General features: G+C 33.0%; 1 protein-coding gene across 1 annotated transcript; it reads left to right on the top strand.

The window, feature by feature from the left end:
• Positions 1 to 266: 266 nt before the first annotated feature.
• LOC123552320 (adhesion G-protein coupled receptor G2-like) lies at positions 267 to 10,147 on the top strand. Its single transcript, XM_053541833.1, has 11 exons — positions 267 to 405; positions 1,865 to 1,950; positions 2,362 to 2,488; positions 3,388 to 3,429; positions 3,684 to 3,752; positions 4,597 to 4,639; positions 4,856 to 4,899; positions 5,294 to 5,491; positions 6,212 to 6,254; positions 6,432 to 6,475; positions 9,136 to 10,147. Exons 2-11 carry the CDS (start codon positions 1,919 to 1,921, stop codon positions 9,406 to 9,408), a joined length of 915 nt encoding a protein of 304 aa, XP_053397808.1. The 5' UTR covers positions 267 to 405; positions 1,865 to 1,918; the 3' UTR covers positions 9,409 to 10,147.
• Positions 10,148 to 18,262: the final 8,115 nt, after the last annotated feature.

Here is an 18,262-nt window from a genome sequence, read left to right as displayed (position 1 = left end):
ACAAATGAATTATCGTGTGAGCCTGTAGAATAAACTCTAGAAACATTTTGTTTGCTATTTTTAATGAATATACAATTAGTAAAAAGGCATGAAATACTGTTTCTTCTTTAAATCATTGCCATGGATAACGTATTTACCAGTAATCATGTCACAAGTTGGCATGTTCTGCAATATTTGTAGACATTGACACAACTCGTAGGAAACTATTAAAACAAAAGAACTCTTGGAAAGTTCAAACGTGTTATGGGGAACACTGTAAACGCATATAACATTTGTTTTCCCTTAATTGCGTATGATATTACTCTGTAGTAACTTGTGTTTGATGTTTTTATTTTTAGCTGTTGGTTATCTATAGACAATGGTCTGATATGGTCGTTTGTGGGTCCAGCTGTTGCAGTTGTTATTGTAAGTGTCCTTTAAAACGTTCTTCTAACCATTTTTATGTATAAGTATTGCTTCCATAATACCCTTGTCACACATACGGCGCGGATAGCTATGTCTAGCCACGGATGGAAACGGAGGAATCCGTATCAGCCCGTACCTGAGGCGTACCTCAAAGTAGTAATCCGTATCAATCCGTACCAAGAATTGGTCAAAACGTATTCAAGACATATCCCAAACTTTTGAACATGCACAAAATTTGAGCGATCCGTAGTCATTTGAGCGTGACGTTTGGTTTGAACTTATTCAACCGTAGTTATACGCACTAAACCGTAGTCATCCGTACTGAACGTACCTTACCGTATTGATCTGTAGCAGAACGTAGTTGTACTTAAGTGTAGTTCAACGTAGTTCACCGGTGACCCGTCCACGCCCTTGGCAGGTTGCCAGGCGCAGTAAAACAGACAAGTAAGTTTAAATCCGCGCCGTATTTGTGGCTGGGGAATTAGGCTGTTTGTCAGCCACAAAATCGTGTCATCACTATTTTTTAAGCATGGAAAGCTGCACACAAAGTAAACCACAATAACGCAATTTTTAGCAACGTCTATCCAATTTCAAGGTCATAAGTGATACCAAAAGTCAAACTGGCTGTACTTAATGTCTGTTACCCTTACGTCCCAAGGATAAGAGAAAGTACATAATTAAGGTTTCATTGGAGGATTTATGTTCTTACTTTATGTGTTTTATAGCCATGCCATGATTTTTATCGGCTTCAGGCGTTTCTTTTTAACTTGATTTAATTGTGAATCCAGTGAATCGAGGAACAGAGTGTAATGGTCAAGGTCTAGACTACAAGATTATATCAAATGTCATAAAGACAGCATTTTATCTCTACAGAGAATTAATGACACTGACAGCTATACCACTATACTACCTTGAAACTTTTTCGTTGATAATTCGGTACAATATATACGTTGACACGAAGTTTATATAACTCATGTAAATTTAAAGTCAATGGTACATCGAGATTTCTGTTACGCAATATTCTGTGTTTGCACAAAGTCTTTTTAAACCCTGAATTGTTTGTACTAAATACAAATGTTCCAAAATATCGCACGCTATAGAACGCCAAGCTTTCTGTCATATGTCGATTCAATGTAATGGTCATACATCAGGAACAAACACCGGACAATATATTATAGTTTTATGACAGCTCAACTTGGAAAGATGAGCATTTAAATGGCAGACGCATTGGCGTTTGGAGTGAAATTTTAAGCCGTACGGGTTCAGGATTGTGATCAAAGTAATAGGTATGAAAATTAATGGGCAGTGTTTATACTGATAAATAGATTGTCATATGTGTCATGTGTTAGACGTATTTCACAGTTTATTTCGAGAAAATCAAACAAAAAGCTGTTATATTTAATTTATTGTATTTTTGTTGTTTATTGGGCATACTGTAGTTCTGTATCATTATTTTCAGTTTAATACTATATGCATTGGTCTGGTTATACGTGCTTTGTGTAGTACAAAGGCAATGGAAACAAAGCCAGCCAGCGAAAAAGTAAAGTATGTATATCTTGCAAATATACTGCTATCCTTTGTTCTTCCGCTGTCCTTGAAAACACATTTTTCTGAATACTCATTGATGATGTATGAATATAGTCCAAAATAAGATTAAAGATTAAACATTAATCATCTAGGTATATCTTTTACAGAAAGTATTTTAATGCTCAGCTTTGAAAAAGAAATAAGTTGAAAGAAGTTAGATACAGTGAAAAAAGAACTCTTGCTACGGAAATGGAGTTATATTTCGTTGTTTTTTTTAGAAGAAAAACTTTAATCAGCAGGTTAATTCATTCCAGGCCATTTCTTATAACTGTTGTACCAAATCTACATAACTTGCCTATTTTAACATAAAAAAATGATAAATTTTGCTTTTCTTAATGTTTCTTATTTGTTTTGTTTTTATAATTCAAGAGCAACTTTAAGGTCGCTGTGTGTCCTGCTTCCTATCATGGGAATTTCGTGGATTGTTGGATTATTTTATATCGATGATAGCTCCGACTCCGTACAGTATATATTTGCCATTTTGAATGGACTGCAGGTTACTGTTTGATTTAACTTTTTCATAACAGTGGTTGACCTTTATTTAAATATAAAGCAATACCACTCATAGTAAACATCATTTTGAAAAGCCCATACGTTGATAATTGTTTTTGTTTCTAATTTATCCTTTAAACGAGTAAGATAGCATATTTTCTACTGGCCACAAACATTTAACTTTCAGTTCTGACTATGTTTGATGATGAAGTGTTATAAAATTTTCAAAAGCAACACTTTCATGAAAAATTTTAGATATCGAAAAAGGATTTTCTCTAATTTTGACGGACCAGAATTTTGCACAGGGAAAATATACTGCCTTAGGCCTATATCAGTATAAGTAAAAACATCAAATGTAAATAAGATCCTACTGCCACCTCTGGCGACCTATTCGACTTTACAGCTTTTGGCTGCGAAGGAAGGCTCCGTGTGCGCACCATACATGTCAGACACAGACGAGAACCCGGCTAGAACCACTCGTCTTCATTATAACTTATACCTGGATCTAGTACATTAAAGCGACAATTCGCGAAAAAAAACACTCTGTTACGGATTATGTGGTTCAAACACTTTAGTTTTATATAATTAATGAGCTGCACCATGAAAAAACCAACATAGTGCATTTGCGAAAAGCATAAATCTGGTGCGGCTCATTTCGTCTTCATAAAAGATAGTTTCTGTTTGGTTTATAAGTAGTTACTTGGGAATATTAGTTTGTTTTATTGACGTTTATCGATATATTTTAATGCAACTAAAATAACGATGAATGAATATGCATTAACAAACAACCAGCCACAAATATTAGAAATGAGTACGTAATTCGACGAAATCAGTTTGATATAGATTTCTAACAGTTATTGAGAAGTATACATTCAAAATGACGCACAACTGCTTTATTTTCAGGGATTTTTCATTTTTCTGTTTCATTGCCTTCTTAATAAACAGGTATGTGTTCCATTGTTGTATACTTTTGATTTTTTATTGTGTAAATTAACATGTTGTTATGTCGCGAAGAATAAAACAAAGTTACACAATTGTTTGATACGATACATGCAAGAAATTAAAATGAATGGTTTCGCTTTGTAATGAATAAGACATTCATATGTAAGTTTTTTTGTAAACAGTTGATTAAATTCATGTACAAATACATTTTAAAAAGCAAATTTTTAAATAAAAATCTTAACTAACTTTTATATTAGATTAGAGAAGCAATAAAGCTACGACAGAAAAGGCAGTCGTCAAAGATAGCCAACCAAATATCTGTAAAAGTATGTAATTTTCAGCATTTTATTTTGACAGAGTCATTATGTTTTAAGTCCAAATTATGTCGTATGTTTTAAACACTAATTGCTATGTCAACATGTCTTTGCACGCATAGCATTGGAGATTGTAATATAATATAAGCTCTTCAGCCATGCTTGTTATAGTCCGTTTCCCTCTTTTAGGAATGAAGGCTTTTATTGTGTATATGGCTGTCGTTTTTGATACTCTTACATTAGTATAGCTGAAAACAAATACCGATTTTCGCGTAAGAAGCATACTTTTATGTTAATTACTTTTTTCTTAGATACAAGGTCTGTCGTTATAGCCTGAGGCTGCAGACCTATCCAGTAACATGCATGTTGGTATGATAATGCATGGTCTGGGATGACCATAAGAGGGTTTTTTTCATTTCAGTCATGTAATAACGTTTTATTGCATGATTACCTGCGGACTTTGCGAAAACCCTAATTTAATGACATTATATAGGTTGCATGTCAAAGACACAATGCCGCATATCCGAGGTTCGAATGGGAGAGATGTCTAATCTTTGATGTCTAAAGATGCTTTTTCAGATTCTTGTTTTGTCGTGGCTAAGATAAACAAAAAAGAACTTCGCGCTAGTTAGCTTCTTTTGAGAAAATTGAAACGAAAATAGTTACTCTTTTAAAGAGTTTGTGGAAGTTGGTCGATTAATTTTATTTCCAAGTTCAGCAATTGCTGTACATTTAGATAAATTTCAAAATCATAATCTAAAGAGGCTTTAAATTTATTTCATAACTCACAGCGTTAGAGTACTTTCAGACGTTTTACTCTGTATTTGGTTGCTTTTTCTCACATCCTTTTTTTCAGAGAAGCACACTGACTGCGGATAGTAGTCAGGAAAGATCGAAAGGTAGCTTCCGATTTAACCTTAACGTTTAAAGTGTAACTTTCCTTTTACTCGCGGTACAGAAACTTGAATTATATATACCTTTAATTTTTTACCATTTAATATTTAGATGCCGAAGGTAAATAACATATTCTTGTTTTATTAGGAAAAAAATGTTAACAATATTCAAAACACATAGTGCAACGTATTCATTACATTAGCTAAATATATCTATTGTAGGATCTACAGACGGTCTTCGTTATATCGGGGAATCCAGGCATCAGGTAACGATTCTTGTGTTTCATTTAACCGCTTAAGTACTTTTTCATTCAAATAGCTATGCATATAGTGAAAGTCTTGTAATATACTTTTCCCTCTTCATGTATTCGAAAATATTTTTTCTTGACTCAATACGTAAATGAAATGTGTTAGACCTGGTCTTTTCCTTTTTCAGGTGATGCTGATTTGTTATTTATTTGGACCTTATTTGTTAAATCTTATGTGTTCAAAACCATAACTTAGAATGTTCTGTGCATCAATCAAAGCTGAAAGTTAAAAACAATAGATGTATGTAATCACTATGATTTGATTGTAGCTTTAACCTGCTGACACACCTATAAGCACTGGGGTTATATATAACGAGTTTTAGGAAACTATAACTGTTACACTCTTTTTCAGCTTGTACGAGAAGCTTCAGCATCAACAGAATATTCCTTTACAGAACCCTTTGGCAGCCATGAATTTACAACTTACACCACCGTTGAGCCGCAAAACAACCTTAATAACGGAACTATGAAACAGGAAGTAATGTTCCCCGGTGAAGACTTAACCTCCGGAATGATGCGACAAAACCTCTATATCAGGCGTGACAAGAGCGTAAGCATAGAATAATTAGATCCATTTTCACTCATATATATTGATTAGCCGATATTTGATGCCTTTTATGTTGTTTGAGATACTTACATGCAACACTCGAACGGATCTTTAGAGAATTCGTCAAGGGCTTCATCTTATAAACATTTTTTTTTTCAATTCTTGGGTTTAAGTCATATTTAGACAATGTTAATTTAATGAAATTTAGAACAAATTCATTAAAACTGTTGCGGTTATCAGGGCATAGGTTATTGATAGAGACAGGTAAACGGCACAAGTGAAACGAAACCTCAAGTGATATGTAATGCGTTATTTGTAATATGCAAGAAGATGAATCTCACTTTTTGTTAAAATGAAATTTATTTAAAGACCTAAGAGTAAATTATATACACAATCTTCAACATATCAATATTTACTGAATTATTGATGACTTTTTGGCATTGCAGAAAAACTATATAGAGCTTTTGAACTCCATAAAGCTACTGATTACCCTTAACACTTTTATACCCATATTGTTACACATGTGTATGTTTAATGAAGTCTCCTATTTAATGTGTAAAATGTGCTTAATATGTTTAATGTGTTACAAATTAACCGACAGAAATGTTCATTTAGATAAATTTCAATATCATAAACTACAGAAGCATTAAGTTCATTTCAAATCTGACAACATTAGAGTACTTTCAGACGTTTTACTCGGTATTTAATTCCTTTTTTTTTCAGAAAAGCACTCTGACTGCGGACAGTAGCCAGGAAAGTTCGAAAGGTAAAGATTTAACCTCTGATTTAATCGCTATACCGATATATTCCTGTAATGTATTCCATTCAATATTTTGACGCCGAATGTAAATGACATATTCTTGTTTTATTACGGGAAAATGTGAACACAATACAACAAAGTCATAACGTTACTTGAATAAATGTATATACATATATATTTTAGGACCTACATACAGTCGTCATTATATTGGGGAATCCAGACATCAGGTAACGATTCTTGTGTTTCCTTTTACCGCTTATGTTGTGTCTGTGCGACGTTAAACATAACAAAATAAATATAAATATCTTTTCCCGCTTAAGAAAGTTTTTTTTTTCAAATAGCTACACGTATAGTGAAAAATCTTGTAATATACTTTTGCCAATAAACTTTTCAAATTGTTAAATACATAGATCTTAATTTATCACATAAATGTGACATTCGAGCATAATTTTGCATTACTCAATACGTAAATGAAATGTGTTTGACCTGGTCTTTTCCTTTTTCAGGTAATGCTGATTTGTTATTTTTGTTAAATATTATGTGTTCTAAACCATATTGAACCTATATGTTTCAAAAGTCTTTTTGGCATGTCTAACATATAGTTTTATGTAGATATTTGACATTGAAAAGTGTTTTTTGTATTTTTGATAGACTGGGCAATTTTGTAACACATTTTTTTCAAATCATTTTGAAAATTTGTTCGGCAAGCCTAACACAAAGTTAAGTCTTTCTTGTATTTTTGTTAGGCTAGCCAAACACTTTTGAAACTTTCAAATCATTTCAGCAGCGTGTTTGTTTGTGTGGCCAAACACTAGGTTGTATGGAGATATATGATATTGAACAGTCTTGTACTTTTGTTAGGCTGGTCGAACAATTTCAAAATTATTTTTTTAAAATAATTTCAAACGTGTGTTGGGCCAGCCTATCATGATTTTTGATATGATAGGTGATGTTGAACAGTCTCTTGTGTTTTTGTTAGGCTGGCCAAACATTTTTGAAACCCTTTTTTTCAAATCATTTCGAACATTGTTCGGCCGGCCTAACACAAAGTTGTACAGATATATGTGATATTAAAATCTTTCTTGTATTTTTGTTAGGCTGGCAGAACAGTTTCGAAACTTAATGATTTCAAATTATTTCGAAAATTTGTTCGTGTGTCCTAACACAAGGCTGTATGCAGATATGTGATATTGAGCAGTCTTTCTTGTATTTTTGTAACGCTAGCTGGTCGAACAATTTCAAAACTCATTTTTTTTTTCAAATTATTTCAAAAGTCTGTTCTGTCCGCCTATCATAATATTTGTATGAGATGTGTGATATTGAACAGTCTCTTATATTTTGTTTATTTGTTAGGCTGGCCGAACAATGTAGAAACTCAGTTTTTCAAACCATTTCGAAAGTGTGTTTGGCTGTTGTAGCGAAAAGTTGTATGTAGATATGTGATATCAAATACTTTCTTGTATTTTTGTTAGGCTGGCCTAACAGTTTTGAAACATTTTTGTTAATAATTTCAAAAGTCTGTTCGGCCGGCCTAACACAATACTTATATGTGATATTGAACAGTCTCTCTTGTATTTTTGTTACACTGGCCAAACAATTTGAAACCTATTTTTTTTCCAAATAATTTCAAAAGTCTGTTCGGCCAACCTAACACAAAGTTGTATAGAAGTATGACTGATTTTGAACAGTCTTTCATGTATTTTTGTTGGGCCGGCCGAACAGTTTTGAAACTCATTATTTCAAATCATTTTGAAATTTTGTAAGGTCGGCCTGAATGGTCTGTATATGAATTGTTAGGCTGACCGAACGGTTTTAAATTGTTTTTCAGACTGTTCAAAATTTTGTTCGGTCAGCCTAACACAGTGTTTCTTCTGTGAAGATCTATTTCATTTATGTTTTATCAAATATTCAGCTTTCATATTTATGTATTTATTTGTTAGGCTGGCCAGTTTTAAATTGTTTTTCAGAATGTTCAAAATTTTGTTCGGTCAGCCTAACACAGTGTTTCTTCTGTGAAGAATTATATCATTTATGTTTTATCAAATATTCAGCTTTCATATTTATGTATTTATTTGTTAGGCTGGCCGAACAGTTAATCTCCTTTTTTCAAAACATTTTGAAATTTTGTAAGGCGGCCTAAATGGTCTGTATATGAATTGTTAGGCTGACCGAACGGTTTTAAATTGTTTTTCAGACTGTTCAAAATTTTGTTCGGTCAGCCTAACACGGTGTTTCTTCTGTGAAGATCTGTATCATTTATGTTTTATCAAATATTCAGCTTTCATATTTATGTATTTATTTGTTAGGCTGGCCGAACAGTTAATCTCCTTTTTTCAAATTATTTTGAAATTTTGTAAGGGCGGCCTAAATGGTCTGTATATGAATTGTTAGGCTGACCGAACGGTTTTAAATTGTTTTTCAGACTGTTCAAAATTTTGTTCGGTCAGCCTAACACAGTGTGTCTTCTTTTATGTTTTATCAAATATTCAGCTTTCATATTTATGTATTTATTTGTTAGGCTGGCCTAACAGGCATATATTTGATGCATTTTATGTTCATTTGAAATAAAAACCATGAAACACATCTTGTTTTTGTGAAGTTTTGTTCAACATGTATGAAAATATGGGTACATATTTACATGGTAATTTTGAGGAAAATGGTCATTTATTTGGGAATTTGTGTACTTTCCCTTTTGATAATGTACTCTGTTATAATTTAGCAATTTTTTGCGCATCAAGCAAAGCACATATTACAACACTTGGATTTATGAAGCCATTATGATTTGATGATAGCTTTTAAATACTGACATACCCTCAAGCACTAAAATAGAATAAAATAACATTAAATGAGTTTTTTAAGAAACTAAAATTGTTAAACTCTTTTTCAGAGTATACGAGAAGCTTCGTCGGCAACAGAACATTCCTTGACAGAACCGTGTGACAGTCGTGACTTTGCAACTTTAACCAACGTTGAACCGCAAGACAACCTTAATAACGGAACTACGAAACATGAAGAAATGTTCCCTGTAGAAGATATAAATCTGTTTACAGATTTTATTAATCACCGAAGTGATGCGACAAAACCTCTTTTTCAAGCCCAGCATGACAATGGCGTGAGCATAGATCAAATAAATCAAATTTCACACATCGATATTGACTAGCCGAAGTTTGATGCCTTTTATGTTAGAGATAATTCAGTGCAACGCTGGAACCAATCTTTAGATAACTCTTCAAGGGCTTCTTCTTATAAACTGTTGTTTTTTGTTTTGTTTTTCTCAAAAGTTTTTATTTTATTTTGAAGTTCTATCAAAACAATGTTTGAATATAAAAAATTAGAATAGAATTCATTAAAAGAAAGGTAGATGGCATAAACCAAACAAAACCTCAGGTGATAAAAAATGTGAGATACGTAAAATAAAAGAAGATGAATTTCACTTTTTGTTAGAATGAAAATTATATAAAGACCTTAGAGAGAAGGTTATACATAAATATTACTGGAAAACCTCCTCAAACATACGATTAACTGAACCTAGAAAGACTGAAAATTTCTTGACATTGAAAGAAAATTATAAAAAGCTTTTGAACTTGTTAAAGCTACTGATTAGCCTTAACACTTTTCTACCCATATATGTTTAATGAAGTCCCCTATGTAATGTGTAAAATGTGCTTAATATGTTTAATGCGTTACATTCTAACTGACAGGAATGTTTCGGATCGATGAAATTGTTTATATACCAGATTTCATAGTTATACATTTGAGTTTATGTATGAATATAAGAATCACTTATTCATTTATACCTCCATTGACTGTACTATTTAAATGTTTCATGATTATATACCATGTTAACTCATAGGTTTGTTACCTTTTGTTAATAAACTCTGTCTATATAGTCACTAAAATTGATAGTCCTGTGATTTCGTAGGGGATTTTCAAAAGAAACGAAATGAAACGAGCCTATTTACTACATTTAGATATATAAAGCACGCATTTTTTTTTTATAGAATATTCGTATCCCTACCAACATAGATGTTTAAGTACTACATAAAGAGAATATAATTCCCTGTTGGACAGCAGTCCGCATAGTATTACAGAGAATTTCACTGAATTTAGCCAGTTACAGCCCTCACGCGTCTCTGGGCTGTACTGGCTATGAAGCTCAGTCAGTATAGCGAAACATTACTCCAAGCACATTGCTGACATGTCAGTACAGCTCTGCTCTGTGTCTATGGTTAAACTATTAAATTGAGTGATGAATATAATGCTAGTGTGAGACTCCAAGTCCCTTAGCACTTGCTTGGCTACCTAACGGTTAGACTACTGTAACTCATTGTTGAGTCGTAATCGAAACAGCAAATTAGACAAACTGCAACATATCGAGAAAATAACAGCTCACTTTATCAATAGGACGCCCCATCACCGTATTAAAGGAAGTCCATTAGATACCAGAAAAATACACAGAATAGAGTAAAATTCTGACCAAGACAGGTAAGACACTACAAGATCACTCCACATACTTCATTAGGAATATGATAGATGTGTGTGGATTGGTTAGAACCCTAAAATCATAACACAGTCCAATCAACCATGCTTTATCAAGTATAATCTCGCCTTCTACAAATTTCTTGCATTTTTATTGGTCAATAGACGTCACGTTGAGACAGGATATATTCCATAACCTGCTAGTAATTTTCCGATATAAATTTTTATCAAAACAAAATGGCTGCCGTATCGCTGAAATGATTGAATCAAGTCAGATTATTAGCTAAAGCTATAGATATCATTTCCGAGAGTAATTTAGTGTTTCCATGCCGTTTTCACTTTCCTATTTAGTTTAGGCTCATGAAGTTAGCCGTGAGAGGCGGAAATAGAAGAAAGCATACTCTGTATGGGAGACACGGCCATTAAAATCTTGTTTTAAAAGTTAAACGATTAAAACTTTTGAGATGGCAGGGATAAAGCCTAAAGTGATATGCCATCGCAAAAGCGTCTAGGAACGTTTATAGAACTACCTCAATATTAAAGAAGTGTTCACATTGTCCCGATGCAATTTTGTCATCACTCATTATTATCAAAAGAAGCAGTCTGAATCATTCTGCTTAAAAATTAACATAAACATTTATCCAGTTCCTGAAATATTTGTAGGGTTAAAATATCCTAATGACATTAGTTTCAAATATGCAAGCTTCTAAGTGCTCAACTGGCTCAGTTTCCCAAAGTTTCCGTAACTGTTAAGCTCGTTCCTGCAGTTATGGAGGAGCGATTGATGCAAATTTCTACTTGCGATAGACTAATCCTTTGTGCCATTTAGCTCTTTTCGTTCATTAAAGATGGCCACAGCCTAGAAGGGTACTATGGCTTTTGTAAGCCAGCTTTCACTTAGTCACTTTTCATAAACGAACCGCCGTGCTGCTTGCTCTTTGTAATCGAAGGAAAAAGCTGCGAGCCAGGAAGGTAGTTTTCATAGTAAAATCCTATCGTGGCGAGCCAGCATCAACGTAAAGCAAAGGAATTAACATATTTTGTTACTCAGCAGTTTGTTGTAAGGTCATTTGATCTGCGTGCAAGATAAAAGAATTTAACAGGAAAAGGGATGAAAGCCGAAGTTTTTGTGTTTCTGGTCAATACCAGTAATAATGAGTTTTTTGTGTTGTTATATTTTCTGGTCCTTCGGGGTCATTGATTTCAACTCATCTAGGTTTGAAGATTAAATACTGCTTAAGCCGGTGCTAGTGGGCGTGGGCAGTGTTGCATTTTCCATTACTGCTCATGAACAGACTCAATCAAACCGAGTCTGCAATTTTCACTGTTTGCCTTGTTCTCGGTGCTTCCGAGGGATCTACTTTTCAGATTTAATTTGTAATCAAAATCAGTTCATAATCTGTATAAATGAGCTTTTGTGTTTTGTGAATACAGTTCATTGTACATTTATGACTGGTGTTTATCAACTATAAACAAAACATGATCAAACAACAGTACTGATTGCAGAATTTCAGTCAAAATACAGTTCATAATGATGACCAAACAACTGATTCCTTGTGTAAGTAGCTTTGTTAATTTACAAAATGTGTCGATTATAACATGGAAGTAACGGGTAGTCTGGAAGATAACAATATGTCTGATAAGAATTTTCTCGACAGCGTATATCCCGTATCCTGTCACCAACGATCAGTGTAACTAGTAATATCATAATCTAACAATGCAGGTATGATTTATCATGACAGACTCTACTTTAAAACATATTGAAATGTTGAAATTTATCCAGCAATGATTGTTTTGTGTCGAGTGTTAGAAGATTGAATGTTAGATCCTGAATGTATATACGCGATCTAGTTTTATGCTGGATACATGTTTACATTGACAATATTTAAAATTCCAGAAGGGAAAAATAATCATCATTTTCTTCACAACCCTGACAGGTTTCCAAACTGCAAAGCCAAGAATATTGATGTAAGAATAATTATGCAGCCGATTTCAACAATACGTTAAATCATTTGCTGTGGTTTAAATAACGGAAATGAATCACTCCTCAATAGAATATGTATCTTTATTTTGTTTTGCCTTTCCTCTTTCATAAAGTAAAAACAAATATAGCATATACTATCAAGCTCGGACAATTTAGGTGCTAGTTCCAATAATGAGAACAGTTTAGGAGATGACCATGAAGATATTAACGTTGATTAGCAGTCCGGCCGAGGCCCGCAATTAGACCAGTTGATTTTTTTTTATTTTGGAATATTGAAGGTATTTCACGAAAAATTGAATTCGAGGATTTACTAGACTATTTAAAATGTTTTGACATCATCGGTTTGGTCGAAACTTGGGAAGAAAATAATGAAAATACGAAACATCTTTTAAATACACATACTTGTTTTTTCATGCCTGCTGTAAAACATTCAAAACACGGTCGCGCTATGGGTGGTATGTCAGTTTACTGTAAAAATGATATTGTGAAATATGTAGAGCGTATAGAAGAAACCTGTTGTATTGGCATCATACTAAAGCTTGATAAATCGTTGTTAAATTCAGACGAAAATGTATATATAATGTTTGTTTACCTGCCTCCAATAGACTCGCCATTCTATTTAGATAAAAAAGTAAAAGGTGTTTTTCTTCTTGAAGATGAATAATTATCACTATATTGTAAATACAATGCAATAAATCTAGTAAAAATGGGAGACATGAATGCACGCTGTGGCGAAATAAGCGAAGCCGTTACAACTGAACATGAGATATCAACACTGGAAGAATATAACGATATATATGAGTGCCCTGTTGATGAAAATCGGAAGTCTTGTGATAAAACCATTAATACACAAGGGCGACATTTAATAGACCTGTGTAAAACGTATGCTCTATATATCATGAATGGCAGGTTTGGAGATGACAATAATATTGGGAACTTTACATTCACTTCATCACAAGGCTGCAGTGTTATCGACTACTCTTTGATTTCTAAAGATGTTGTGAACTTTGTAAGAAATTTTTGTGTTGAAGAAAGAACAGAATCTTCACATTTTCCAATATCATTAGCTTTTGGAATTAAAATACAAAGGGCCGAAAAGCAAATCATTTTCGAACATACAGAAACGAAATACAATTTGAATGCAAGAACTAAAGAATCGTTTCAACGTAAAGTTCGGGTTTTTTTAGTAATAAAATGCTTCACAAAATAATTACCAATATAGATAATCTAAATGTCAGTGTTAATGATTGTGTTTCAAATTTTGTCGAAATTCTTAGAGAAGTTGGCTCAGAATATATTCGTCCAGTGAAGCGTAATTTGGTAAAATCCGGTCCTAAGTGGTTCGACAAGGAGTGTCTAAATATGAAGCGGCAGAAATACAAACTTTTGAGAAATTACAGACACTACAGATCGGCCGAAAACCTGAACTTATATCTACAAAAGAAAAATGAATTTAAAACCATGTGTGACATTAAAAGTAAACAGTTTTTTGCGAATGAGTTAGACGATTTGACAAATTGTATTAACGACCCAAAATCTTTTTGGTCCAAGCTGAAAAAACTATCGAATCGTAAGAGCAATGTTACAAATAATATAAGTACTGTTGAATGGGTTGAATATTTTGAAGGTTTATTAAATCCAAATGTTGCTAATGATAACAATGCAGGAACAATCGATATTACAATAGATTAACCTGATACTGAAGTTGAAAACCATATATTTAATTCAGTAATAACAGATGATGAGGTTAGATTAGCTATTAAACATTTGAAACAAGGCAAAAAACCTGGTCCTGATAATATTGTTCCAGAATTCTTTATATACGGTATAGACAGTATCACACCGGTATTAGTTAGATTATTCAACAGATTGTTCACCTCCGGGGAATATCCTGATAGTTGGTGTGAATCGATTATCGTTACTTTACATAAAAAGGGTGATGTAAATAATGTAGAAAACTACAGGGGAATTTCTTTGCAAAATGTTCTGAGTAAAATATATTGTTGTGTTCTTGTAAATAGATTAAATTTCTTTGCACAAATGTATCATAAAATTTCTGAAAACCAAGCGGGTTTTAAAGCTGGTTACTCTACCATCGATAACGCATTTATCCTTAAATCTGTTGTTGATCGTATTCTTGGAATAAAAAGACGTAAATTATACGTCGCATTTGTAGATTTTCAAAAATATTTCGATACTATAAATAGACAATTATTGTGGAATATATTAAAGGAAAACGGTTTAAAGGGTAAATTATTCAGTGCATTTCAGAGTATGTACGGTACAGTTAAGTCATGTGTCAGATGTAATAACATAAGAAGTGAATATATACAAAGTACTGTGGGCTTAAAACAAGGATGTATAGCTAGTCCCATTTTATTTTGTTTTTTCATAGATGAATTAGAAAGATGTTTGTCTGAGAACAATGTAAAGGGTATTCAGTTACATCCTGATACTATGCAACTATCTCTGTTAATGTTTGCAGACGATATAGCACTAATGTCTGACACTGTTTATGGTCTACAAAAACAACTAAATGTTCTATCAGGGTTCTGTAATGAATATATGTTAAAGGTAAATGAAAATAAAACAAAAATTGTTGTTTTCAAAAATGGTGGAATTTTAGCCAGAAATGAAAAATGGCATTATAATAACACACAATTAGAAGTTGTAAATAGATTTTGTTATGTTGGATTAACTTTTACTAAGCAGATGTCCATGAATAATATGGTTCATGAATTGTGTGTCAAAGGGAAACGAGTTTTGATATCAATTTTACATTCATTATATAAACATGGTCAATTACCTAAATCTATTTTCTTTAAAATATTTGACTGCAAAATTTGTCCCCAGTTATTGTATGGATCTGAAGTATGGGGCTTAGACAAATTTGAAGAACTTGAACGTGTTCAGTATTATGCATGTAAAAGGTTTATGTGTGCCAAACAAAAAGCATCAAATTCTGCAATCTTGGGTGACTGTGCAAGATATCCATTGTATATAAAAACATATAAAAGGGCCTTAAAGTACTGGCTAAAAATTTTAAAAATGCCAGATGAAAGACTTGTGAAAAAGTGTTATAACATGATGTTAAATGATGACAAATATGGGTGTGTAAATTGGGCTACTTCTGTTAAAACATGTTTGCAGACCTTCGGGTTTGGTTATGTATGGTATGATCAAAATGTACAACATGAAAACTCTTTTTTGAATATGTTCGAAAACAGACTTAAAGATGTCAGTACACAGGAGTGGTGTGAAACTGTTAGTGTTAACCCGAAACTTAGAAGTTATAAATTGTACAAAAGTGATTTTGTTTTCGAACCTTATCTAGATGTCTTAGATATTAGAAAGTTCAGATATATTTATGTCAATTTTAGTATAGGTAGTCATGATCTTGAAATTGAAAAAGGAAGGTATGCAAATATTTCAAGACAAAATAGACTATGTAAACTATGTGATACTAATAGTATTGAAGATGAATACCACTTTTTGTTGAAATGTACCTGTTACTCAGATCTACGTGTTTCATATTTACCACAAAAATAGTATCTCCAACCAAATGTTAACAAATTTAATATGCTTATGTCATCTAAAAATGTAGAATTGATCAAGTCAGTTGCGGTATTCTTATACCATGCCTTTCAAAAGAGAAAACTTTGTAGGCAGGAGTTATAACCACATATTGTTAATCAGTACTTGAAAGATATTGCCTGATATAAATGTATCATGTCTATTTGATTGACTTTACACATGCTATACTTTGTACACATATTTGTAAATGTATATATATTTTGCATGGGCCGGAGGCCTTAAAGCGAATAAAACTTTGTCATTGTCATTGTCATTGTCATTACTAATCAAAAGTTTTTCCTCATGAATAAATCGTAGCTTGACATCGTTTTGCGTTTACTTTCGTAAAATATGACAAATTAGAGGCAGTTCGGAAAAAGATTATGATAGGTTATTTTTACGAACCTCCCTCGTCGATGATTTTCTAGCAATTTTGCTCAGATATGAACACACGTTTCAAGTTCATTTTTTAAAATTGTCTTTATAACACAGGAATGATGAATACACGACTTGGATCAAAATGGGAAGGAGGGGGTGGGGTGGGGAGGGGGCGGCTCCGTGGCCGAGTGGTTAAGGTCGCTGACTACAAATCACTTGCCCTTCATCGATGTGGGTTCGAGCCTCACTCAGGACGTTGAATTCGAAGTCATCCAGTTGGCTTACGGAAGGTCGGTGGACGCCATATGACTTGTGTCGGTGCAACGTTAAACCCAATTAAAAAATAAATAGATCAAAACGTGCGGTCCTATTTACCAAAAACACCATGTACCTTACAACCGTACAGGGATGAAGATGCGTTGAATAGGTAATTATATATTTGCGATCACTTTCAATATTGTAATACCTTAGACCGGACGTCTGACAAATAGACTATACTCGTAGGGCGGTACTGCGCCCACAAAACTACGAAATCACAATATGGCAACATGTTGCTTTGGATAATAACTTCCAGCAAAATTCAAATATTCCTTAAGAGATGAAGTCTAACTTGTCGATTTTGTGCATTTATTTTCTATATATAGTGTGCTATTTTGACAAGTTGACAATACATTGTATCTGCTTCATAGAGCAATGTTCTACATGAGTCAAATTTAGTCAGTTCGTTAATTGAATGTTAATTTAACGGTAAACAAAGTCGTTTTTTTTCACTCACATTCTCACCAATTAAAAACTGAAGCCCTTTAATTAACGAAAACTTTGATATTCATACTACAAACACTGAGAAATATATACTGCCGTATGTCAATAATATAGTAAAGGTTAAATTTGCAATAACTGTTTTACCAAACTTTTCCATAGTAAGAGTCGCTTTCTGGCGCTTGTGTATTTTTGTGAAATATCAGTTACATTTTATAATTTTAGATCACTCCGATAGAAAGCAAACAATGTGAATGTTGATTCACTGTATCACGGACTTGATTAGGGCGATATGACAGTCGTAACTGGCGGCAACACGACGTCTTCTCATCATAACATTTGTTCCTGATATATCTTTCACTGACAATACTTTATACAATATTTTCAGGAGTGGTGTAGCCAAAAAAGCAAAATTAAAATCTGGTTTTTACGAGGGGAAATGATTTTATCTTAAACGTAAAAACAAACACATTTTTTCATTTTTGCAATTGCATTTCTTTTCATAGTTTACACCCATTTTGCCCGTGTATGTAAAAACGTGATGCACAGCATCATGACATCAGAGCAACAACGTCTCATTACAATATTCTTGTAAGAAAAGTTAAATAATTCTGCAAGACAGATTTCAGCTATAGCATTTACTATGAAGATGCGTATATTTCTATGTTAATGCTGTAATTAAGTATGTGGCTTCATCAAAGTATATTTCTAGTTAGAATTCCAGATTATCTATAATTCATATTCGTCTGCATTCAAGTCTAGTTGCGTAGCTTTGAAAAAGAAAAGTGTTTGATATTTTTAGTGTTAAAATACCACATAAGCGTTTTAACCCTGATTTTTC

Source organism: Mercenaria mercenaria, chromosome 4, assembly GCF_021730395.1.
Source record: "Mercenaria mercenaria strain notata chromosome 4, MADL_Memer_1, whole genome shotgun sequence".
Lineage (NCBI taxonomy): Eukaryota > Metazoa > Mollusca > Bivalvia > Venerida > Veneridae > Mercenaria > Mercenaria mercenaria.
The sequence above is the reverse complement of the archived record's forward strand: the minus strand, read 5'-3'. Positions and strand labels throughout refer to the sequence as shown.